At 39.2% G+C, this 24,720-nt stretch overlaps 1 protein-coding gene across 1 annotated transcript in view; it reads right to left on the bottom strand.

Annotated features, from left to right (window-relative positions):
* The window catches only part of MINDY3 (MINDY lysine 48 deubiquitinase 3), a 60,050-nt gene extending 42,585 nt beyond the window's left edge, over positions 1-17,465 (bottom strand). Inside the window, exons 1-6 of the mRNA XM_086615147.1 lie at positions 17,346-17,465; positions 7,934-8,013; positions 6,685-6,742; positions 6,074-6,247; positions 2,255-2,306; positions 221-335 (exon numbers count right to left, since the gene is read on the bottom strand). Of these exons, the coding sequence (XP_086471273.1) occupies positions 221-335; positions 2,255-2,306; positions 6,074-6,247; positions 6,685-6,742; positions 7,934-8,013; positions 17,346-17,442 (576 nt within the window). The 5' untranslated portion in view covers positions 17,443-17,465. The remainder of the gene's footprint in view (positions 1-220; positions 336-2,254; positions 2,307-6,073; positions 6,248-6,684; positions 6,743-7,933; positions 8,014-17,345) is intronic.
* Positions 17,466-24,720: the final 7,255 nt, after the last annotated feature.

The raw sequence follows: 24,720 nt of genomic DNA, 5'->3' as shown, positions 1-24,720 counted from the left end.
AAAAAGGAAAAAAAAAGATTGAGCTTTTCAAACTTTTATACTAGAAATGTATTGTAACATGAATGAAGACACTACTTCAGCCATTTATCTAGATTTGACTTAGTTTAGCAACACTGAGTTTAGTGTTCACCTTTTACAGAAACAGAGTTACATTATCAAACTTCTCTTAAAGAAACAAAACAAATGCACACAGAAAAAAACAATCAAACAACCCACAAACCTTTGTCAGTATCACCGAATACAGAAAGAGCAATACTCCAAATCTGTTTGTCCACACTGAATATTGATCCCAAACTGCATCCTTCAGTTCAGGAAAGCTTTTGAATGCTCGTTTGCTAAAGACAAAAAAGACAACAGAAAAGGAGAACGTGTTTAGATGAAGCACTAGAATTGCGTCACAAAGCACAAGCAAGAACTACTAATACCTAACATGAAAATGTCCAAGTAAAAGCAGAGTAAAACTGATGTACAGAATGACATAGCAGCCGTTCTGGAGTTACTATAACTGCCATAGAGTCATTAGTATTTATTCATCAGAAGAAGATAAATAATTCTGGAGCAATGTGCAAAAATGAACATAGTGTTTATATGCAAACACTAACCATAAAGTTACATACACTCGTGAGAGTTGAGTGGCTTGAACCAGTAATTCTACAAAACATTCTTACTGAAGTTGTAAATAGACTGTATGTCACCAAAATAACGTTTTCATTACATAGTGTTCTGAAAGACACTCAGTCCATAAATAGTGGAGGAAAAAAAACCTTCCACTTAAACAGGTAAGACTATATTTCAGGCTTTTGGGGTAATTATTACATTTCCCATGAGAATTTGACTTTGTTAGACTCCGGCTTTGGAAAAAGCAAAATGTTCAAAACCCTGAGTGGTACACTAACTATCTGGGAAACTATCTGGTTGTACACAGGGGTGCTGCCTGGATGATAAGGTAACACCGGGTGATCATATGTTTAAAAATAAAAAAAGTAAAATAAAAACAGAGGAAAGGAAGAAATCCATCAAGATTTCAGTGTAGTAATACACTTTTTATTTCTTGGGATATATAGAGCTAAATACTGCTTTTCAGAACACAAACATTAGTTTTTATAGAGTAATTCAAACTAGATCATACTCTCTGCTTATCTTACACAAACTTATGGATATTATTTTCTTTTTAGTTTTTTGCACAATTTTATTAAAACTTGTTTAAAAAAGGAACAAGTATCTGCAAAAACATATCTTTAGCTGGGTTTACTCTGGCTAACGCTTGAGATTTTTAAACTACCTTTCATTATCAATGGAGTATACAAAGCATACAAGGCAAAGTCAGTTCTGAAATCCATCACTCAGCTTGCTCTAAAGGCTAAAGAGCATTCATTTCCAGTGAGAAAGAATGAGAAAAACTGAAGGGAGTACTACAAGACCAAAGACTGAGGGGGTGAGTGGGAAGGAGGAGGAAGGCAGGAAATTAGTGTTTTGATCAGATAAGGTTACAGAAATTTTATATTCTCCTCCTCCTTTCCTCACGTGACAACAGGTTTAAAGAACAAACTGTAATTACCACTAATACGAGAAGCAGTAGTTATTTCAGTTCTAATTAGCAACATTTTCTGTCTCAAGTGTTTTTCGAAATTCTGTTGCTTTTTATTTCCTCTTTGGGGATTTGTTTGTATAATGATTACAATCGTTCACTGTTAGGCTGTTACCTTTAAAGATAAACTCACTAGAACTGTAAGATCTGTATTTACATCCCAAAAAGAGCACAGTGTTTAAGTATGAAACAAAAATCAGTCTTGTATACGAAACATTTTCAAAAATGTTTTTTACGTTGTCTCAAATCAGGAAGAATAGTAGATCACAACTTTTTTCAGTATATATATGACAAGTATTTCAGATACAATCATCTGTGAAGACTGCATATCAAAAATTGAGGATTAACATCTTTAACTTAAATGTGAATCTTAATTAGCAATTAGCTGTGTTCATATATTTGAAATGCACAAGTTATTTGGCCAATTCCACACATTACACTGCTCCAGTTTTACTTTAAAGCCTAGTGCTTATGCTCAAAATAATATTCAATTTTAAATGGTAAAACGCAAAGAAAAACCATCAAAACCCCCAAACCAAAACTTGAAACCCAAGTTTAACCTGATGTGTAACACACAAAAAGTTCCTCAACATACTCCTTTCAGGGCTGTGAATATTAGTGTAACTTCAAAATATTGTATTTTAAATGTTCCAACATATTACTTACTGAATTAATGCATGAAATCGCTCAAAGCCAAGCTCTTCGACAGCCAAGGCAGCTATACACAAGAGACACTTTTCAGCACTACACATGGCAAAAAAATGACACAAGATACACACAGCAAGCTAGTATACTTTCAAGCTTTAATTATATTTTTAATCCTCCCTTGACATTTAATTTTTTTAACTGATTAGTAGAAACTAATTTACCGCAACATTAACATTCCACCATACAAATTAGTAAGAACATTTCTATTGGGACTAATCACTTTGTTAAAAGCACAAAGCCACTGGAGTGTGTAGACTTGAAAATATTTGTCAAATACTAAGCTGTTGATTTTGTACAAACCATGGCTGTCACAAAGTCATCAAGCATATGCATACTATAGATATAATTTTGCAGGTCAACAAGAAATATTATTTCCTAGAAAAGCAAGCATGATTATTTGGATTATTTTATCAATGTAAGTGAGCTGTATTTTTTCTTCAAATATACATTGCTGTTACTGAATTTTTGGGTTTTTTTCCCTATTTTTTAATGCTTATTTATTATAAACAAATGAGTAGAATTATTCTACACAGTGTTACACATCCTGTTTTTAAATAAATTCTCATTGTTTTCATTTAATAATGAATAAATAGTCTTTCGAATAAGTGTCACGTTCAAGGCAGAAAAAAAATACAGCATTAGTGTCTTCCCAAGTTCAACACAGGCTTTATACCTTTGCTCCCCTCACAACATTTCCAAACCAAGGAGATGAAATGAACTTATAAAATCAAATTTTCTTTTACCAACAGTAGTTCTATTCGCCAGTTGTGTAATATCAAATTATACAGGCATTCAAATATTAAGACTGTAGCAGTCTTTAGTGCCCTCTATGTCCATAAAGACTTTATCTTCCTGCTAGTGGAATAATATACAAAACAGATAGATCTGCTTTCTGATAAAGGTCACTTAATGCTGAATATTTAAATAAGATCTGATTATCTACCTACTGAATTTGACTGCATACAACTCGTTAAAGACCTGAAGCCATTAGGGCTAATACTACTGATCAATTCTTCCCACAAGAATTCCAGAAAGGGTTTTTTATGTCCTTTCTGATTGTATTTTGAAAGATGCATTTGATTTGCCTACATGCAAATACAACAGATTCTCCAGCAATAGAATACTTTCATTTTCTACTTCAGAAATAAGGCAGCAGTAGCCTAAAGAGTGTTAGCTTTTGTCTTTCGAAAAATACAAGGAATTGCTAAAATTAGGCTACCAAGAGCAAAACCAGACTTAAGAAAATGTATTTTTAAGGCATTTTTAAAAAATATGAAACAATGAATCTAAATTGCAGAAAATGTTACAGGAACTAACCCTGCTCCAAGAACATACATCTTTGTAAGCAGGAGGTTAGAGGGATTAAGTCATATAAAGCAATCTTTGAACCTGGGAATTTGCACTACTACAGCCAACACATGGCCAACAAGAAGTCACTGGTATACACCACAAAAGCAGATGAAAAGTGCTACTGCATTCGGTTAAGTGTGCTCGAATCCACCTTTTGTTCACACAGCAGGATGATAAGCAGTTTCATTCTGTTACTACAGAACAGAGTGAAATGGTAAGAGAACTACTCTTTGAAATAAAGGGAAAGAAGTAGAAATCCTAAAGAGAAGCGTTCCTATACATATCCCAAACAAGGCTAAATAAAGACAGTGCTTAGTGGAGAGGAAAAGAACAAACAGCAATACAACATGAGCTGTATTAGAAACACAATTGTATAGAAACTCTTTTAAAATGATACTCTATCATGCTGTGTCTAATCATATTTCATGGTTTTATTATGAATATATTCCCATATTCAATTCCCAAACAGCAATAGTCTGCCTTGTGGAATTGTATCTGTAATACTCCCTCACGCACTTAACTCATCTCTTCAGTCCTACCAACTATGACCATGCCTGTTTCTATTTTTACTGCTTACATCAACCAAGCAAGAAATACATGTATTCCTTTGCATTAGCAGTAACAGAACTCTGTTATTAACAATACCTTCTTCTCCACATCTTTGTCCCAAGTCTAACCAGGCAAGAAGCTGGTCTATAGTTAAATAGCAGGACAGAAAAGAAAAAAAAAAAAAACACCACCCTAACAAATAAATCAGGAAGTGTATTAGATTATACATATCAGGAAAACACTTTTTGAACTGTAGACTACATACAAGAGGTACATTCAGTGTCTACCAGAGAACACAGAATACGAACAATGAAAGAGATTAACGTTGTTCATCACAAAAGCACACTGTTCATGGCAAATGTATCCTGCTTTTCCTAAGCACATTCCATGGTGTTAAGGACAAGTCAGGCAGACCTTGTAGACTTGTACAGAAATGAGAAAAATGTAGATATGTAATAGAATGGATTAGTTCACTAAGTGTCACTGTTGAGAGTAATTATTAATTGAGTGTGTGCTTAGAAAGACTTTCTGCTGAACATTTCCTACAGTTAAAAGTTCTTTAGAATAAAGCAATATATTAATAAACAGGACAGAAAAAGCCTATTGACAACTAGGCTGTGCTTCACTTTTTCCTCAAAGGAAGCTTCATAGTACCAGCAAAAGCTTCAGAGACAAGTGGAAAATCCACACAAATTAGGAATTTTGAAGTTACTGCCTCATTACTATCTTGCAAAGGAAGACTTTTTGTTTTTAAATAGAAGTTGTAGATGTAACTTTCTTTATGATACTTTTTCTTAATTAAAAAACCGCTCACTTTGGAACTCTCATGTTTTTTCAATTAAGTAATATTTTAATTATTATTGTTTGAGCCTTCTAAAGCACATGGAGCATTTGATAGAAGCAGATGAAGATGACTTGTAACATAAAGAGCTCCAGCACTACTAATTGCTATAGCTAGCTGCGCACGTATAAATCTACTTGTACAATTCTTACTTTGTAGTTATGCCACAAACTGCCGAATAACATACTCCTTCCATCAAAAGATGGCACCTTTATAAGCATGTTCTCATGTGAAGAGTTTTTCATACTTCTTAAGGGACACATTGGGAACAAAAACTAAAAGAAAAAGAAGCTTATCTTTTAACACATTCGATATCTCCTATTAAAAGACTAATAAATACACATCTCAACGATCATGCGTGCACAGATAAACTTTCCACGTCACTGGCTCCACAGCAGTTAGATATGACTGGATGCCGTATCTTAGTACAACAGACGGTGTTCACCAGATCCTTAATGTCAGTACCTAACGAAGGAATCAAGACACTTGCAAAAAGCTGGTAACTGAAAAATTCTAACCTACAAAAAAATTCTGTTAATCTACTAGAAAGTGATTTGATTAAGCTATTTCGGTACTGCATAGAACCAAACAAAGGGGAAAAAGTCTACTTCTCTGTAAAAGGGGATCCAGAATATTTTAGAACAGACAAAGCTTTGCAGAATTTCCTACAAAAGCTCTTCTGAAATAAAGCAACAAGCGACAAGTTAAAATATTCCTCCAGTCTTAGGAAGCATGTAGATTTTTCCAAATTAAAGACATATCAGGTCCCAATAAATTACAAAACAAAATTGAAAAGATTATGGAAATCACTCAAATTCAAGACAAACACGTATGTTAGAACTCCAGTGATGGACAGTACATTCCTTTCAAGAAAAAGGATCAATGCCTCTAATTATGACAGAGCAAAATCCATCTATTGCTAATGGAATCACAAAGGCAAAAATCCTATCTATGTAATAACAAAAAGCAGTGGCACCTCAAAACCAACATAATACCTCCCTAAGTGACTGGTAATTTAGTATAGAAATACATCTTACAAGGTTGTTCCTCTTGACGACTAGACTCTGCAGGACTTTCAGAAATACTAGCAGTTTCTTCAGTTGTTTTTCCTCTTATCCACGTTGCCAGAGAGTACGACTCAGAATTATCAGAGCAAGCCATTTCCAAAATATCACATAATGTATGACAGAGAAGGTTCTTCTGCTCCTCTTCTGAAAGATCAGAAACCTAGATGAGTTCAATTGCTGCTAATCAGTATCTCATACTAGCTACTAGTATCCACAAAATAATTGAGTTTATTACTTGTTAATTATTAATGTTAACTGCTGTTTGACTATATTGGACCAAAGAATTATAAAGCTGTCTTTAGAAAATGTGTTTTAATATGACTTCTAATCCATTTCCTTTCCTAGTAGCAGATTTCAATCAAATATTTACAAAACACAGAAGTACTCTGAAGAGGCATAGACCTCACAAATGGGAGATGAGACACATGTAGTATACATACTGTAGGCCTCAAAATGTCATGTGAGCACACTTAAACAAAAAGGAAGTGTAAAATATTTTAAATTTTTTGTACTAGGATATGTTTACAAATAATTAAAAATGAAAAAATAAAGGGGGAAAAAAAAAAAAGAGGTCTCAGTACCTGGGCAGTCTCTCCAAGTAGACTTTTCGCTGGTAAAAAGCCTCTTCAAAAGGAATGCCTGTGTTATCAAAGCATAAAATAATATTAAAATACAAGACAACACCAACTTCTACATTATTTCACAAGCTCTACACCAAAGCATTTTTGCATGTTATTAGAAGAGGTTTCAAGCTGCTCATCATTCACTAAAGCCACCCTGAGCCTGCACTGTTTACTGATTTTTCCCCTTCAAACTAACTAAAACAGTGGCCTCACACCTACGTTTAACATTACTGAGTTCCAACTTCAGCATGCTTCAAATACAGAGTGCATATTTACACAAACATCTCCAGACTCACAGGACTGCAGTAACAGAGGCACAAACATTTTGCAATGTAACTGATGAGCAGTCTCATCTCAACTTTAGTCACTCAGACAAACCCCTTTAGCAGTTAAAAAGCCCATCTTAAGAAAGATTAAAGAAAACCTATGCATCTCCATATCCCTGCTTTGTTTTCCATCAACACTAATGTTGCAATTAAAACAAAAAAATTTGCTCTGAGTTACAGAGAAAGAACTAACGGATCCAGCCTATAGGTCATATATCTACACAGCAGTCAATTGCCCCAGAAACAGCATTTCAAACAGCATGCACACAGCCTACAAGATAAGACAGAGTAAGAAAACAAAAATCATAATCACAATTGGTTGAGTGTATCTGAAGCACAAGTGGAATCCTAAACACATACCCAGAATAAAATATATTCACCCAACATACTTCAATTATTCTGCTAACTAGGACTTTGACAGTATAACATTTCTCCTTTTCTTACATAGCAAATCTTGTTAGTTTTGAAAATCGATTACTTAAAGTATTTCTAACACAGTTTGCTAAAGCAGCCATTGCGACACAGACATTACCCTTCTTAAGGACATGGAATTTGAGAGATGAGAAAGGATTAGAATTATGCTTGTATCTTATCTTTTACTTCTCTCCTTTATCCTGCATTCCCCACTTTAAAATTATCTCTGCTTGGATCAACCTGCTGCACTTCCTCACACAAATCCACTTCTGCAAAATTATAGTTCAAAATCAGCCCATCTCTGCCTTTTTACTGACTTTTTTGTCTCTTCCACACTATAATTATGAAATTAAAATACAACTGATCTGCAATTTTTTAAATATTTATTTTAGTTCCACATATATAGAGAAAAGAATAAATTTTGGGCTTACTAATTTTAAATCATTCCTATAATAAATGTGTCTTACCTGTACAGGTGCAATCACTGCACAAGGGCCACCTTCGAATTGTTCTAATGCAGTTGATTCAGATTCACTAAAGACAAATCCTGTCAAATGAAAAAAGACTATATTTATTGAAATACGTAAACAAGCACATTTATGTATACCCCTTCCCTAACAGAAACGACACCTGATTTATTCACCTTTAAAGATTAGATCAGTTTTCAAGACTTTTCCCCCCCTCTGTGTCCTGGCTTCAGCTGGGATAGAGTTAGTTTTTCTTTTTAGTAGCTAGAAGAGCTCTGTGTTTCAGATTTAGTACGGGTTTGTTATGAGAAAAACGTTGATAATGCACTAGTGTTTATAGTTGGTGCTGAGACATCAAGGACCTTTCAGCTTCCCATGTTTTGCCAGCGTGCAGAAGCACAACAGGCTGAAGGGGAGCAGAGCTGGGACAAACAGCCCACAACTTCTAGATAATGATTTGAATTTAGACTTAGGATTGACGACCAAATTGGCCATTGGAATATTCCATATCATGCAATGTCATGCCTAGTATACAGAGGAGGGTTGACTGGGAAGTTCTGTTTCTTCTGGGGAGACTCTTTGGTCTCCTGTCAAACTCTCGTCTCTTGGAGTTCATTCTCTCTCTCTGTTTTCAGGCCTCTCACTCTTCCGGGATTGCGGTGTTGAGACTTATCTGTTTTGGGATCACTTGTAGGGATGGGACAGGCACATGATACTGTGCATCACTTGTCTGTATGTATTATTATCAATATATATATTCATATATTATTACTATATCATTATTACTTTTAATTTTATTGTAGTAGTATTATTTAAACTGTTCTTATCTCAATCCACAAGTCTCCTTCCCCTTTCCCCTTTAATTTTCTTCCCATCCCCCAAGTGAGCAAGCGGCTGCGTGGTGTTTAGTTGCCACCTAGGTTAAACCACGAGAGAGACCCTGATAACGCAACAGAATGTGGTTAAACTATCTGAAGAAAAAAAGTGATGAATATAGGTGAGAGCACAGAAATTAATTATTTATCTCAGCAACGAAATCATGACCACAAAGAGCCAACAACTAGGGTTTTAAACAAAAGGATTTTTAACACTAAAATTGTCACTACAGCACATATGACTGGACACTTAAACCGTAGTTTGTATTTTATTATGGTTTATTTCTTATAAATCTATTATTTGTTTGTAAGTGATAATATCTTGTCTCACATAGGTAAAAAAAAAAATAATCTTTGGACCTTCACTGAACATGCATAATACATTTCCATTCCCCATGAAGGGCACAGCACACCTCCCACCAATCTACTTTTTGGCTTATCGATGCTTGCTGTTAAGACTGAGTAACTCAAATATTCACTGAAGCAAGCCTCTTAATGGTGTTCTTTCACAGAAGATACACCATATCTACTGAGATGCAAGATCACCTATTTTCCCCCTCCACCTTTAACGTATTTGTATTTCAGAATTATCTTACAGTCACGTAATAGAGCAAACGCTAGAGTAATTCCTGCAAAATTGTTTGTTCCCACCTTGCCCTTAAACTTGTCTTCAAGATGTGGTGATTCACAGCTTGCATTTCTCATAGATAAATGCATCGTATACATGGACAATTACCTCGATGAAGCTGATACACAGCCAACTTACTCCCAATGAGTGATATTTTGCATTATTCCTCCAAGTGCTGGTAAGATTGTGCTGGAGTGACTCTAGTTCAGTGTAACCTAGAAACCTTGCAACTGTCGTCAGCAACTAACCAGCAAGCACAAGGAAGTGGTGCCACAAGAAAAGGGATACACAGGCATATTTTCTCAGCAGTGTCATTCTCAGCAGAAAGAATATTCAATGCTTCTTTCCCACAATTTCTCCTTTTCCCAATTCCATATCATTACATGCTGCCATATCAAAAGCATCCCTCATCTCTGGATATGAATTTGAACTGGGGAAATGCATCCTTCCAGCACAGATTTCCACACTACTGCATGACAGGTACACCATGCCAAGCAGCACAAGAGAGGAGTATGGCATGTTTTGTAGGCCATATTTCATCACAGAAATGACTGTTGTTCAACAACGTGATTTTTTTTTTTTTTTAAGATGGATCAGTGTAGCCATAGTTTTTAAAAAAATGGGGAAAAACAGGGTTTCCCCTGTATCTGACAGAAGGCTCCAGGGTTTTTCTTAACCAAAAGTGCAAACGTCCATTACAAAGATGTATTTTACATTCAAAACCCAGATGAATGTCAAGCCTACATACTTAGATTTGGCATCGTCTAATGTAGGAATTGAGCCCCATTAATCCATGCTTCAGCCAAAGTTTGCACTAGTGTCATTTGACTCCCCTGGTAACATGCCCTAATAAGAAATATCCCCAGTCCTTTAAACTTTCTGAATTAGTTTGTGCAGGCTTATCACATTAAAAGGTAAGTATTCCTCTACTTTGAAGTGTTACTGCATGCCATCTAAGCCCACTGCAACAACAGGTTTTTTTAGTTGTTTTAACGATTTAGCCACTGCAGAAGAACAACATACTTGGATGCGGTACCATTAAACCACACTTTAGAAATCTTGAACTTGTTTCACATTCTTCTGGCTTCTTACAGAAAGCATGAACTGTCTTAGCTTAACTCTGACCTATTTTTCAAAACTGCTTCCTAAAAATAAAAAAAATCAAGTGTGATCCACTAGAGTGAATACAAAGTTGAGATACACAATGCGAAACTGATTATTACACAGAATTTAACAGAACACAACCACAGGGAAAACCCCATATATAATACCTAAAGGAATAATTCATTTCCTTTTACCTAAATGCTGCCAAATACTTAATAAACATCAAGGTTCTGAAAGGTGCTAAGCAAAAAAATGGGCTTTGAGGATTTTGGTCTTGCTCTCTTTTTTGAAACTTCTACAAAATCTGAGTCTGCTCAGGCAGAATTTCAGAAACCAGCAGTATGAAGTCCAGCTGGGTTCAAGTCTACCTCACCCTGTAATCACACCTAATTACCTTCTTTGCCCTCCACAATAATCATGTCTTGGGCAATCTCTATAAACACCCATCGAACTCACGTTCCTCCTTACAATTCATAAGAATGGCCTGCCACTCTTTAAGCTACCAACTAAGAGTAGTAACTCTGATCCAGACTAATTTCTACTTGCTCTCATTCTTAACCAGTCCTATCTATCCTATAGCTCTTCCCACTCAAGACAAAATGTAAAGAGCAAAACAGATGTACTGCAGCCAAAATAATGAGGGTTTTTTTATTGAGCTGCCTGCCTTTTATCCATGAGTATAATTATCATCATTTACTTATAGGAAACATAAAAATAGTATAATTGTAATTCCTCTTCCTTGTAATTTATAACCCTATTAAATGCTCAATTGACCTCATTTTTTCAACATCACTATTTGCTCTACTCCTCTAACCTTTCTGTCTGAGGGGGGGGGAGGAGTAGATCTAGATTCCTGTTGGTAATCAGTGTATTGCCCAATATTTTGAGTTATGGTTATTATGGTATTCCCAGATCTGTTTTTATATCCTTTGTTCACTATTAATCACACAAAATGAAGTTTTATTGTCCTTATTTCCCCAAAACTTAGCATTTACCAAGGCCATGTTTCTTTGCTTACACCTAATTCTTAGCTCCACTACACGGAGTGTGCCAAAATGAATGTATGACTTAGTCACCTGCTCTTGTCTCTCATTCTTCTATTCATTCTTCTATTATGACCATTCATCCTTCTATTATGACCACTTTTTATGACCACTTTACCACTTTCCTACATCTTTTTATTATTTATTTCTAAAAAATATCTTTTTTTTTTTTACATCCAAGACACAAGTACCACTGTCATATTACACAGGATGCTTTATACCTTCAGTGTTTTCACTCTGTGCAAGAATCAATTCTAGCTGAACGAAGGAGACAAGGGGAGTAGCTAAAGAGCACACAACATTAACCACATCAGAAAAAGACTTTGCTCTATCTCTGGTCCAATCTAGCTACAAAGATGCTGCGCTATTCTTTTTTGTCCTGCTCTCTGCTGAGCTGGTCTCTCACTGTGGAACTGTATTTCTTGTTCTCATTTGGGATACAAGAACTGCCTGACAGAAACACCAGCATAATCCATTAAGGTTTACAACACGCCTTAATTTTTCATCCTTTCTCTAGAGCTGGATGTAGAATCATGAGACATTTTGCATATGGCTTTGGGTTTTTAAAGTGTATTTTTATAGTAAAATGAAACTTCTGAAATTTTCTGTGGGGAAAAAAACAACCAAACAAACAAAACAATTTTTTCCCACACACAAAAAGAAAGGAGTGTTTACTACAGCAACACCACAGCAAAATTCCACTTAATGGGTTGTGGATAAAGAGCCTGGAAAGGTTTGAGGAAAGTATCTAAATTACCTGGTAGGCTACCACTAAACTGGGCAACAAGTTACCAGAAAATACGGTAAGATTCCAACATGTCTGCCTTTTTTCACATTTTTGTAAAAACAAACCAAAACAGCTCCATGAAATTTCCAAATTTTGACTGAAATTTCTGAATCTGTACCCTCAAAACAGTCTTCTATATGAGAACTCCTCAAGACCTTTTATTTTCTTGAAGTCTGTCAGCCTTATCCAGAGTAAAGAATGGACTCAACAGCACCTGTCAGCCTTATCCAGAGTAAAGAATGGACTCAATAGCACCATATCCTTTCTTAAAGGAAGGACAATGTCTTTTCAGATATTCCTTTTTGGGCCTAGGCAGCTGCAAAGAATTTTAGGTTTCACTAATTATTTAGATAACTGTGTTACAGGACATTTCAAATTCTCACTGCTTTATGTATATTCCAACTATATTATCCACCATGCCCATTAGACAGAAAATACAATCTTCTTATCAACTTAACTTACATGTTCACACCTCATTTTTTCACAGTGAATGGTATCTTCCATTCTCCCTCCAGTTTAACAGTGCTGAAAGGGCTGTTACTTACACATAATGACACAGACAGTCCCTCAAAAAAACCTGTATTTCGGCCCCAAAGTCTTAAGTTTTCATTCAGCAAGCTTCACAAGAGGTTTTGAGTTCTTCAGAATGAGTTCATTATTTTAAGACAACTCTGCATTACAGAAGTACATGAAATAAACATTTAAATCTCATATACGACAGAAAGGGATTTGACTGTCTAAAACAGCAAGATATAGTTATTTTGTCTGTAAAGACAGTACCACTGCTTCAATACCAGTACGCCACTCCCAGGGAAGAAAGAAGAAAAAAAGTCTCCCTGTATAAAATTGAGAACAGAAATTCTTCCTTAGAAAAAGCTGCTGGGTAGCTCTTCTCAGCAGCACATCCCTGCTGGTTTTCCAAAAGCTACTGTTGTCTCACAGTTAATCATTTAATAGTAGTACAGATTGCGTTAGCAAGAAAAACCACTTCTTACTGGCAGAATTATCAACATCTACTTAAACCAAAGCAACATCTTTCACTTAAACCGAAGCAACATCTTCCACTTAAACAGAAGCTCTAAGTTGGTAGTCATCAGTACTTTTTTGTTTGAAGACCTCAATATTTATTCCACACAACATGCAAATTCCTGGCAGCAGGTTTGGCTTCTAACTTAATTTTTACAGATGCCTTAAAAGCAGTCCACAGACCATGACCTGAAGATCACTCACCAAGGTTTACTTTTCTAAGTGTGACTGGCATCAGGAAAGTAGAAGCTTCTAAAGCAGTTCCACCAGAAGATTTGAAGAGGCAATACTTAGAGCAGACAAGCAGCAACAAGTGGGCAGAGGTGGGCCAATAGGTGGAACTTCCTCCAGCTGTTTGCACAATCTACACTTGTCTATACCCTAACTGTGAATATTAAATAAAAACTGCCTTTCTTTTCTTCCTGATTAACTGTTAGCACAGAATAATACAGAACTCAAAGAGATGGAAAGCAGACAAACGTAAACATTCTATAAATCATGATCATCGAAATGTAAAAAAAAAAAAATAAAATACATTGATACCAATGATTATTTCTTTCCCATCACCCAAATGAATTAAACATTATTAAATTAAACTCGGACAAACACTTTTCAAATTGCTACTTCTATTTAAGACTTTGAAGAGTGGCAAGTGTATTCCTTTTGCTCAAAATCTATCTCCTCGTCTGGTAAAAATATAATTTCCTAGTAATCCTGACTTGATCATGGTCTAACAATATTACAGCTCCAATGACTTGAAAATAATATTATAGGATCTACCTTCTCAACCAAGGATGTAACAAACCACAATCTGGTGATGATTAAATGTACTAGACCAGAAACAGAGTTCCAGGCATGTAAAAAAATAGGAAATTTGGAATGAATAGGGGAGAAAGAAAAGAACAGTTGTCAATATACTCACCCAGCTTTCAACCTGGAAGCTGGAAGAGGATTCAGATAGAACTGACCTTTTTACATTGTACATTACACATATATACACAAACTGTAGTATTAATATCCTTACACTACACTTTTGAAGCTAAACAGCTGTTTTGAAAAGATTGTCCCGTATCTTTCTTTCCAAAGACCAGTGACAAAACAATCTGGGTAATTCTGAAAGGATGCTGCTCTCAAACCTGCCAGATATTCATAGTTGTGTAGTCTTGATGCTGCCTGCCTTAGGGCGGATCTGAAGAGCAGCTTTATGAATGGAATTTGTCTCTTGGATCAATGAAGAAAATGACTCCTAACATGAGTATGTTTCTTTAGGGTTCAGTCCTCCTCCTAACTGCTTCCCAAGCCATCATATCTATGCCAGGAAACAGCCAAGTGCAGACCGAGCCTTTGACTACATTCCTCTGTGTCCACTTTGAGGATTCTGCTAAATGGGATTCACGTGGTTCAAACTGCAAATTCTGCTGCAATTATAAGCAAAAAAACCTATAAAACCAACACAAAAACAAAAACCCACAACAACTGCAACAACAGCTTTGCAGCCATGCCTTTGTTAAGTCAGGAACCAAAACAATACATTTAAAGTTGCCAATGCAGCAAACGGAGGGAATTAGGGTCACTAACTTCAAAGAGCATATCCACATTAGTGAGGTCAGTTCTGTTAACTGCCCCCAGATCAGTCTGTCTTCAGCTCTGACCAAGCAAATACGATGGCTGACGGTTTGGTGCATGATGAGGATTCCTGGAACATTGCTATCTTTACTCAGAAACTGACTGGTTCAAGTCTTACATTCCTCAACACTCTCCCTACTCTCTACTTTTCTTCCTAAATGTAAATTACAGTTCTCAACTTCCAAAGGGTTTGAGAAAGGATCAAACAAAATTCAGAAAGTATCTGAAATAATTACCAGTGTTAGCACTACACTACAAAAAACTCAAACCAAACTACAAATAAACCCCAGCACCAAACCAGTCGTTTAAGTGTCATTTATACTTTGAAACTTTCTGCACATATGACGTGAAACAAGGGTCTATCTTCTAAACTTTGAAGTCTTTGGAAATAATAAAGCTTGATTTTTATGTATGTCTGTTTTTTAATCTTGATGAGTCAGCGTTGACGAAACTCCTCTGCAGTAGGTAAATGGTGCAGAACTTTTTCAACAAAATAGAAACTGAAAGTTGGGTAAATGTTGCTACACTACATAAGCGATAGAGACTGACTTTCTTCATTAGCAGCACAAGACCTCTGAACAGCACACTAAGTTGTTGCCATGTGTTTTTACTACACAAAATCGATTGTATTAAAGAGGATATAGAGAGGGAACAGATATACTGCATGGTATAGTTACAGGGCTTTCCCTAAAGACAGATAGGAAATAATAGCTCTTTTCCAGGAGCCACCAAGAACACAAGAGGCCTTTTCCATTAACTTTTCACAGGATCACAGGCATGGAGCACTACGACATGCATTTCAATAAATTTTAAACCAGCTAAAACTTCATACACAAACAAACAATCTTGAAAATGCCAATTTTGGTAATCTAACATTACCAGTCAGAAACAACTAAGCTTTTTAACACCAACTATTTTTTCTTACTTTGCAAAAACCTTGTACTGAAACAGCAGCACTCTATCAAAATTTAAGAGGTATTTCAGAAAGTAAATATATTTCAATAAAAATCATCAATTCACTAGGAAAAGTAGCAGCTTTACTAAGCCTGCTTAAATTCTCGAACTTAGAAAAAATTTTGTATTTTTTCCCAAATATTTCTGACTGAATTACTTGAAAACAGATTAACCTAGGGAAAAAGATATGAGAGTCTGGTAACACACTCTGTGTTCTGTGACAGAGGATAAGCTGAGCAGCTCCCAAATCAACATCACACACGCATCTAGTGAAACTACACAGATGACAAAACTCATGTTAAAAAAAGGAAGAGCACGGAACAGAGAACACTAAGAACATCCTTTTGTTTCAGTCAACTTTACCACGAGACCTGAGTACGTTAGATTTTTCCATTACTGTTTGTTAATTTTCTTCAGGAATTAGGGGTGTTTTCATCATGATCTTCATAATCACTACTAGAATTCTTCAAAACCCACAGTAAGTTGTAGAGAAGGCTATTATTCCCTTCCTTCAGCCAGGACCGGTACACAAACTCATTTCTTGCACGCAATTTCTATCAGTAAGTTTCTGTACTACACCTTGCAATTACAGTTTTGAAAGAACACCAGAAAGTCTCCATCAAGAAGAAACTACGTGTGGGTTGCATAATTTACACATGGAAAAAACATCTTACAAACACCCCGGGTTCCATGGTTATCGTTGCTTTATCTCTTGGCACATCCTAAAGATTGCATATGACTGCTTCAATCGCCAAAGAGAACCGGTACAAAAGAAATCTGTGGGTCTCTGTCCCAAGACTGTCCCTGCTTTTGAGAAGCCTATGTGTGACTCTCGTGTTCTTGGCAAAAAAAAAGACCTTATGTTGATGTTTCCACGAGCTATGTAAAATAACGGCACAAGACGCCAATATATTGAAGAAACACATTTCCTTTCCTACTCCTTTGAGTTCCTTTGAAGATTTGTGGCGGAAGACGACCAAGCTGCAAAAAATAATATTTAGCGAGTGAAAGTGCTGCATCATTTTTCCCGCGGGCCACACGCCGGGCTGCCCGCGATACGGGCACACGAACGCCAACAACTGCCGCCGCGCGGGGCGGCCCGGGCCGCAGGGAGCGGCGCTCCCTCCCCGCGCAGGCACACGCACACGGACAGGGACAGGGACACGGACAGACAGGCGCCGCGGAGCCCCGCGGGGGCGGCGGGGACCGCCGCGGGTGCGCCCGGACAGGTGGGCAGAGGACGGTGGGGCGCGCCGGGCCGGGGCAGGGAAGGGCCGCCGGGGGAGAAGGCCGGGCGGGCAGCGAGGCGGGGGAAGGGAAGGGAAGGGCCGGGCGGGGGGGGGGGCCGGGGCACGGCGCACGCAGGTACCTTGCGCCCAACGGCAGAAGATGGTGTCGGCCAGCCCGCGGGGCCCGGCCTTCTTGCCCCACACCAGGTGGACAAGCTCCTGGCCCGCCTCGGACATGACGGGACGGCGGCGGCCCTGAGGCCGGGCGGGCGGCGCGTCTCCCGGCGGCGGAGGAGCCGCTGCCCCTGCGCAGGGGAGGGGCGGGGTCGCGCGCGCCGCGCCGCGCCGCGCGGGAGGGCGGGGCCGGGCGGGGCGGGGCGGGGCGCTCGCGCCGGGGGCGGGGCGCTGCCTCGACGCTGCGCATGCGTGGCGGCGCCTCTTCCGCTTCCCCATCAGGCCTCGCCGGGAGGGGTGTGATGAACGTGGCAGGTGGGCGGGCGGCGGTGGTGCTGGTCCGCTGCTGGTTGCTCCCTGAGGAGACCTTGGCTGAAGGCGGAGCGGTGGCTGGTGCTGGTTCTCTCCGCGCTGCCCTGCCTCGCCGCGCCTCGGTAGCGGTGGGCCGGGCGGTACCGAGGCCGCAGCCTGGCAGCGACGGCCGCTGGCCTCACAGTGCGTGTGCTTGAAGGGGCGGCTCAGTGGGCGTAGCAGTGAACCCGAGCAGTAGCCGGCGTTGTCAGCCGCCTGGGCGTGAGGCCAGTGCCTGGAGCTAGCAGCAGCTCCCCTTGCCGTCCCCTTGCCCTCTGACAGTTTGCGCTGCCTTTTGGGTTCTGCTCAGTACGGGCTGCCCCCGACACAAAGTTGAGCAGAACGAAGTGATATCGGTGAGCTCGTGGTGTTAGAGCAGACTGCTTCACGTTAAGCCTTAAAAAGCCGACAGTAGTTGGTGTAAAGACTCTTAGTCTTGTATATGGGCTGGTTGTACCAAGAGATCTCAGAAATTTATAATCACAGCGGTATTTAGAGAGCTTCCTTTATGTATTTGTTGTATAGTGTCTCATGGAGGTGCTAATCTAATATATAGGTTAAATGTAGTGCTTGCATCTATACACCAAATACGTTTACTATTTTAGAAACAGCTCTCTTACTTGCCAGTACCTATATTCACATAATAATACGCAATCCCAAGTACAAGTACATGCTGGGCAGAGAATGGACTGAGAGCAGCCCTGAGGAGAAGGACTTGGGAGTGCTGGTGGATGAGAAGATCAACATGAGCCAGCAACGTGCGCTGGCAGCCCAGAAAGCCAACCATGTCCTGGGCTGCATCCAAAGAAGCGTGGCCAGCAGGTCGAGGGAGGTGATTCTGCCCCTCTACTCTGCTCTCGTGAGACCCCACTTGGAATACTGCATTCAACTCTGGAGTCCCCAACACAAGAAGGACATGGAGCTGCTGGAGCAAGTCCAGAGGAGGGCCACGAAGATGATCAGAGGGCTGGAGCACCTCTCCTATGATGACAGGCTGAGAGAGTTGGGGCTGTTGAGCCTGGAGAAGAGAAGGCTCCGGGGTGATCTTATAGCAGCCTTCCAGTACTTAAAGGGGGCCTACAGGAAAGCTGGGGAGGGTCTTTTTACAAGGGCATGTAGTGATAGGACAAGGGGCAATGGACTTAAAGAGGATAGATTTAGATTAGATCTAAGGAAGAAATTTTTCACTGTGAGGGTGGTGAGGCAGTGTTGCCCAGGGAAGTTGTGACTGCCGCCTCCCTGGAAGTGTTCAAGGCCAGGTTGGATGAGGCTTTGGGCAACCTGTTGTAGCGGAGGGTTTCCCTGCCCATGGCAGGGGGTTTGGAACTAGATGATCTTTGAGGTCCCTTCTGACCCTAACCATTCTGTGATTCTATGAAATTAAGAAGTAAAGGTAGCCATATGGTTTCCTTAAACTATTTAGGAGTGGTGTTAGACATCCCGTGAACTTAAGATTCAGATTTGAAAAATAAGTTTGTCAGATTTAGTAATGATTTTTTCCAGTAGAGATTCTTGAAATAAAGACTGGGTATTTTTATAAAAGATAATTGCTTTTCAAATGAGAATTCTTCATGGAGGTTTTGTGGTTAGTGGTGTGCACCAGATTAACATAGACTTTATTAAGCAAAATGCTTCATTAGCACTGACAAAACTGGAGTAAGAATATTATCTTAGAAAAAAAGCATTTCAATCCAAAAGTTTTCTAGATGAAACTGTATTGCATATGCCACTTGGAATTCTTCATGTGACGTACAGATGAATTTGGGCTGTAATATTGTGCCCACCCACTTCGTCATCCACTTACTATTGTGGAGATTGAGCACATATTGAAATTGTCACGTGCAGTCATTCCAAACTAAGTGTGGAAGTAGCCAATATCAGGGTGTTTGTAAGCTTTCTGACATGTCATACCACAAATTGATCGGAAGATGGTGTGGTTGTACTTCCGATTTTTAAACATTTTCAAATACTTGAACAATTAAGCGTTTCTGAATAATTACTGACAACCCAGGAATTTCCGTCGGTATTGATTAACAGAATGGATTCTGGATTTGCATAAGTAATGCTTATAATAAACTCTTTTTGATTTGTAGTATAAAGAATAACTCCCAAAAAGTGGAAATAATTTAGTTAAAATTACAGGCATCATAACAACAAAATCGTGTTCTGTACATACTATAATAAAGGCCATAATGTTGTCAGGTTTGTCATGTTTTGAATCAATCGTGCAGTAAAATGCAAATTTTCTTGTAGATGTAGTATTTTGAGTTTAGTACTAGATATAGCAGGCTTGAAATTGTAAACATCCCATGAGCAGGAGCAAAATGTCAAAGTATATTTATTTTAAAGTGTTTTTAATACACATTTGAGATATTTGAAATGTTTCAGAGAAGTATATATATCAAAATGGTGCAATGGTGCAAGCATAAATCATCTAGGTCAACAAAGTTCAGGCTATCCGCTGATAGGAAGGATTTACAAGGAGGTGGAAAGAACCAGAAGTTTTAGCCCATCTCTTCAAGCTGCAGGGCTTGTTCCGAGGATGCAAACTTACGTTTTCATTGATGCTCGGGATGCTATCAGAGAAACTGAATTCAGTGAACAGGTGGAGAACTGAGGGGAGGAGGCACTGTTGAACAAGGATGCTGAGCCTACAACTGGATGATGGCCACTGCCGTATGGTGGAGGAGTTGGATGGCACCATGAAGGGCTGGAAAAGCTTCTCCTCCACTTTCCTCTCTGGTGCATTAAACCACTATTTGCATGTTGTTGAGAGGAAGTTAATTAGAATGAGAGTGCCCTTTGATTTCATGGGTGCAAACAGGTGTTCACACTGATACAGTTACAAGGAAAGGTTCAGCCGCAACCTCAGGAGTTGTGAGCTGGAAGAGGTGCTGCAGTTTAATGTGCTCTAAATAAGTGCAGCAGGTTTACTTTCTCGTCATAGGGCGGAAGAATGTTTATCAGCTGCACGTCTGTGATTATAGATAGACCCACAGGTGAGTGAGAAGCTGATGCTCCTGCAAGGTCACAATATCGGGCGAAATTGAATCTGTATTTCTCACCTGTGTTAGAATGACAAATAGCCACATTTTGGTGCAGTAGCAGTTTTGTTGTGTGGGAGTGACAGTGAGGTTTCAGGCTGGTGCCCTGTGTGGTGTAAAAGTGATTTCACCTTTGGAATGTCTCACCAGCTACTGACTGGTGTATGCCTGTGGTACTGCTAATTTTCTCCATATAATTTCAGCGCCGATATGAGAAAACACGTCTTCAGGGTTACTCGCTATACTGACAAAGCGAAGACGACAATGAGACACACCGGCTGTAAGGCAATTTGACCCATCGTGATTTGGCTGGCATACAGCACATGGAGTTCAATATGGACAAATAAAAATTAGTGGATCTAGGAACAAGGGAACAATTCTCGGCATATGTGCCAACTGGAGCAATCTGTCGTGCTGGTTAGGAAAAGCATTAGGAAATTATTTTGGAAATACCTCTGAATGCGTTAGCCTCACTAATAAAAGTGGTAAAAGGCAAACCATATAGTCAGCTGTAGCAAAGAACAGTGAACCCAAGCGAATGAGACTGTGGATGTCTTCAGTTACAACTTGTGATCTCTCACTGATCATCTTCTAAGTTTTGGGCATTCATGAGCTAGTGAATATGAATTGGAAATTGGACTGGAGATAGGTGTGTGAATTTATGTAGGTAGTTGAGTAGTGAGAGGGAAACTAATAAGGAGGATCAGTAGAAAAGCATACAAGAAAACTGGTATTTTGGAATTAGGAATGTACTGGGACTTCTGGATTTTCAGGTTGTTGGTTTTGTTCACTAAGGGAGAAACTAAGAGCTCAGTCAGGTCTGGTATCAGGTTGACATATATACTGTACATCGGAAACAGAATATATGTGGATTGAAGTCTGACATCTGAATGAAGAGCGCAAATCAGCACACTAATCCATGAAAATAGTATTGTCTAAAATTATGAAACAATAGTGTTTAAGTCTTGTTTCTGTGGACTCTGGGATGTGTGAACTGTACTACAAAGTCAGGGTTTCATGAAAGGTAAATAAAACAGCAGACTTCTCTGCATATCGGGTCTTTACCTCCTTGAAATGTTTAGAGGTACGCAAATCAAGAAAGATTAAAAATCTGTACTGCTCTACAGCATTGCTTGGATGTATACTGAGTAGTATGCACAGATTTGAACTACTTTTTCAAATAGTTTCTGTTAAATGCACGTTTTTCGGTTTTCTTTTAATGTTGGAGTGCCATCATGTGGTTGGTTTCGTGACTTCCTGTGCACTTTTAAAAAATATCTGCAAGTTTTCTTTTTTTCCTCTTAAATAAATGCACTGTTCACTCCCCGCGCCCCCCCCCCGCCCCCCGCTCTTTGTGAAATGCTGTTAATTCCCTCTGCAGACTGGTTTGGTGGTTTTGGTTTTTTAGGAAAACATGGCAACTACCTTTCTCTCGTCTCTGATCCAAATTCACTTGGTGTAGCTTGGTTCTGTTGATTTCACATCTTAGAATAGTTCTCCACTACACAAAAGGAGAAAGTAAAGAACATCAGCATAAACTCTACATGTCTGCAACCCTTTTTGGTTTACTTAATGTATTTTTTAAGGATGAAGCCTATTCATGAAAGTTTTTTTGATTCTATTGAGTTTATGGACTTACTGCTATGAGCTGTTGACAGACAGCAATACAAGTTACAGATATTGTATGTTTTTGCCAGACAAATCTCAATGAAGTTCACCCACACTGAGATAGCTTTGTTTTACTTGTCTTTAAAAATGCATTATCTGGCTTGAGTGGTAGGAAAAACAAGTGTATTAATAAATACCAAGCTCCAAAGGGAATCAAAGTGGTGGTGTGTAACTGAATTGTTCTGTCATTAGTGAGGAGGTAGAACTGAATATTACAAATAATTCCCCTTTTCTGTTTGCTCCCTTCTTTTAATTACCTCAACCCTGCTCCCCGCTAAAACAAAAATCACATGCATAGAAATTTTTTCTATGTAGAAAAAATGTTATTATGAAGTTGAAATGTTGTGCTGGGCTAGAAAAGGCCGCTGAACCAAATCACAGAAGTGTTTAGTTGTCTACCTGTTGTTTGGATCCCTAACTTCCTACTGATGCGAATGTATCTGCACTTTGTAGCGCAACACCAGGTGTTATGTACCTCTTTGCTCTCGGGATGATTTCTGAGAAGGAATTTTGATCTCAAAAATCCTACTCAAAATTCCATTTGTGTGTACGTTGTTTCTGGGAAATAATGAATGTTGCAAGTTTACAAAATGCTGGTTACTTCCTCCGTTGCAGCAGAGGTAAGCTCTGGACTGTGGCTGACATCAATTCTTCCAACTCGTTCTCAATTAAGAGGTGAAGATAATTGTAGTAGCAGTGATGATAAAGTGGTGAAGGAGAGAGACACTGGTCCCTGCTTTTTGTTTAGGTCAGCCAGTGAGACACTAGATGGAAGAGACAAGAACACAATGTCATGCTCATCTGCTCAGTGTCCACATCCTGCATTGGTGTGGTCCTGCAGGGTTTGTTGCCTGGCGAAGGAAAAAGCCCACAATGCAGGGAATGGGCAGAGTAAGTTGCTTTCTGCCAGCAGGAAGATGGGAAGGGAAATGGGGGCACAATAATGAAATTCTTCAGGTGCCAAGGGACATACTATGATCCTGAGACTTGCATGGTTCATTTTTTCCTCTCTTTAGGCCTCCTTATTTTGAGAAGAGACTAAAACTTATATTTTGACCTGTGCGTCAGCACTGGGTTCTCTGAGAAGGTAAACTGAGTCTAAGAAACAGAAAGCTGTGATGTCTCTTATTTTCTCGTTTTGAATGATGAATTAGTGCTGGATTTGAAAAAGTTTGTAGAAGTCTGACTCCTAAAGAAATTATAGAAAAGAGAAAATGGGCAATTTCTTGGTAGATATTTGCCCTCAGAATCTGTCAATGAGACAAAACAAGCTAATGGTTGTCCTGAGCATGTTAATGTTTGGGATTGACATCCTTGTGGAATGGGAAGTAATTCTTGGAGAACCACAACTTTCTGTGATAGCCAATATAGCTAGTTAAAAAGGAGATCGGTCTTGTGTATCTGCCATGTATATGGTATCTTAATGCTATAGACAATTATTTAGTTTTAGGCGAGCTGTTTAAAACTGCTGGAGCTGTAATTCCATCATTTGCAGAAGCACCAATAAGTGAATACCCCTGTAAGCAAGGTCCTGCACATGGGTTGGGGCAATGCCAAGCCTAAATACAGGCTGGGCAGAGAATGGATTGAGAGCAGCCCTGAGGAAAAGGACTTGGGAGTGCTGGTGGATGAGAAGCTCAACATGAGCCGGCAATGTGCACTGGCAGCCCAGAAAGCCAACCGTGTCCTGCACTACACGCAAAGAAGTGTGGCCAGCAGGTTGAGGGAGGTGATTCTACTCCTCTGCTCTGCTCTCATGAGACCCCACCTGGAATACTGCGTTCAGATCTGGGGTGCCCAACACAAGAAGGACGTGGAGCTGTTGGAACAAGTCCAGAGGAGGGCCACAAAGATGATCAGAGGGCTGGAGCACCTCTCCTATGAAGACAGACTGAGAGAGTTGGGGTGGTTGAGCCTGGAGAAAAGAAGACTCTGGCAAGACCTAGCAGCCTTCCAGTACCTGAAGGGGGCCTACAGGAAAGCTGGAGAGGGACTTTTTACAAGGGCATGTAGTGATAGGACAAGGGGTAATGGGTTTAAACTGACAGAGTGTAGATTTAGATTAGATCTAAGGAAGAAATTTTTCACTGTGAGGGTGGTGAGGCACTGGAACAGGTTGCCCAGAGAGGTTATGGATGCCCCATTACTGGAAGTGTTCAACGCCAGACTGGATGAGGCTTTAAGCAACCTAATCAAGTAGAAAGTGTCCCTGCCCATCGCAGGGGGCTTGGAACTAGATGATTTTTAAGGTTCCTTCCAAGCTGAACCATTCTATGAT

The sequence above is a fragment of the Tauraco erythrolophus genome, chromosome 7, assembly GCF_009769465.1.
Source record: "Tauraco erythrolophus isolate bTauEry1 chromosome 7, bTauEry1.pri, whole genome shotgun sequence".
Taxonomy (NCBI): Eukaryota; Metazoa; Chordata; class Aves; order Musophagiformes; family Musophagidae; genus Tauraco; species Tauraco erythrolophus.
This window is presented reverse-complemented; position numbering and strand designations above follow the sequence as displayed.